The 1,312-nt window shown below is 47.0% G+C and overlaps 2 protein-coding genes across 2 annotated transcripts in view; one reads left to right on the top strand and one right to left on the bottom strand.

Moving 5' to 3' along the window:
• DHTKD1 (dehydrogenase E1 and transketolase domain containing 1) overlaps positions 1–1,312 on the top strand; it is a 36,957-nt gene that overhangs the window by 12,616 nt on the left and 23,029 nt on the right. The window lies entirely within an intron of this gene.
• LOC105808538 (syntaxin-2-like) lies at positions 15–1,185 on the bottom strand. Its single transcript, XM_012642202.1, is given in 2 exon segments — positions 15–398; positions 400–1,185. Coding segments are annotated over 2 exon segments (858 nt in total). The 5' UTR covers positions 981–1,185; the 3' UTR covers positions 15–121.

The raw sequence follows: 1,312 nt of genomic DNA on the forward strand, positions 1-1,312 counted from the left end.
TATGACAATGTTGTTGCTAGGATAATTCCAAGGATCACAAGCAATATGACTACACAAACAATAATGAACATCATTTTTGCCACCCTGGCAGGCAGGCACGCCGCTGCCGTCCTCCACACCATCACTTGCCAACTGACAAGCCAATGATTAGAGCAATCGCGACAACCAGAACCACTGACACAGCGACGATTATCCACTTCCTTCTCGCTTTGCTGCGATATCTAACAGCTTTTTTAGTTTCCTCTTTCGCATGTTCTACATAGTCCGCGGCATTCGTAACGTTCTTTTCTATGTTGATCATTTCACCCTGCGTCTCCACGAACATGGCCATGTCCATGAACATGTCGTGCAGCTCACGGATGCTGGTCTCCAGCTTCATGATGTCCTTGTGACGAGACGATCTCACTGAGAGCTTGTCTAGTAATTTGCGAATCTGATATAATGTCGCACGTGAAGACGGAAGGCCTCCTGCTCTCCAGCATCTCCTCCAGCTCCGCGTCCGTGGTGGTCCTCCCGGTTATTTCCAGCTGACGCTGGATGCGCCCCTTGCTGCGCTTCCGGAACAGCGTCTGCGCCTTGTTATACTCCGTCATGGCTTCCACAAACTTCCGAGACAGCACCGAGTGCTGGGTTCTTCGTATCCGAAGATCTACTGAGGTCCGGTTCCCACTCTCGTCCTGATCAAAACTTTGTTCAATGGCCTTTAACTTGGCTCGAATTTTATTAGGCGTTTTCTTGATTTCTTTGTTCAGATCTTCAAGCTCTTCTTTTATTTTTCCTTCTGGGTTTGGTGCAGAAAGAATGATGCTGTGGTTTTTCTTTACTTCTTCAACATATTGAGCGATTTTACTGATACTGTGTCTGACCTCCTCAACCTGGTGGAAGAAATCCTCCATAAAATGGTCCTTCTCAACAACAACAGCTGTGTCTCCATCGTCATTTTTCCTACACGCCATCAGGTCCGGCAGCCGGTCCCGCATTCCCACTGGCCGCGCGGCGCGCCCCGCCACTCCACAACACTTTATTCTAAGTAGAAAAAAATAGATTGCCAAGCAGTCGAGCTACTGGTTCTCCTCAGAGTCAAAATAATTCTTATGTATTTGTCTATTCAGTCTTCTTCTTAAGATCTTATTTCTTAAGAACTTACCTGAAGTGATCCAAAGATTATGCATGGAAGAGGCTCTCGATACAATTTTTTTATCTTTTGAGACAGAGTCTTGCTCTGTAGCCCTGGGTAGAGTGTAGTGGCATCGTCACAACTCACTGCAACTTCAAACTCTTAGGCTCAAGAGATCCTCCTGCCTCAGCCTCC

This window comes from Propithecus coquereli, unplaced genomic scaffold (assembly GCF_000956105.1).
Source record: "Propithecus coquereli isolate 6110/MARCELLA unplaced genomic scaffold, Pcoq_1.0 Scaffold177, whole genome shotgun sequence".
Classification (NCBI taxonomy): Eukaryota; Metazoa; Chordata; class Mammalia; order Primates; family Indriidae; genus Propithecus; species Propithecus coquereli.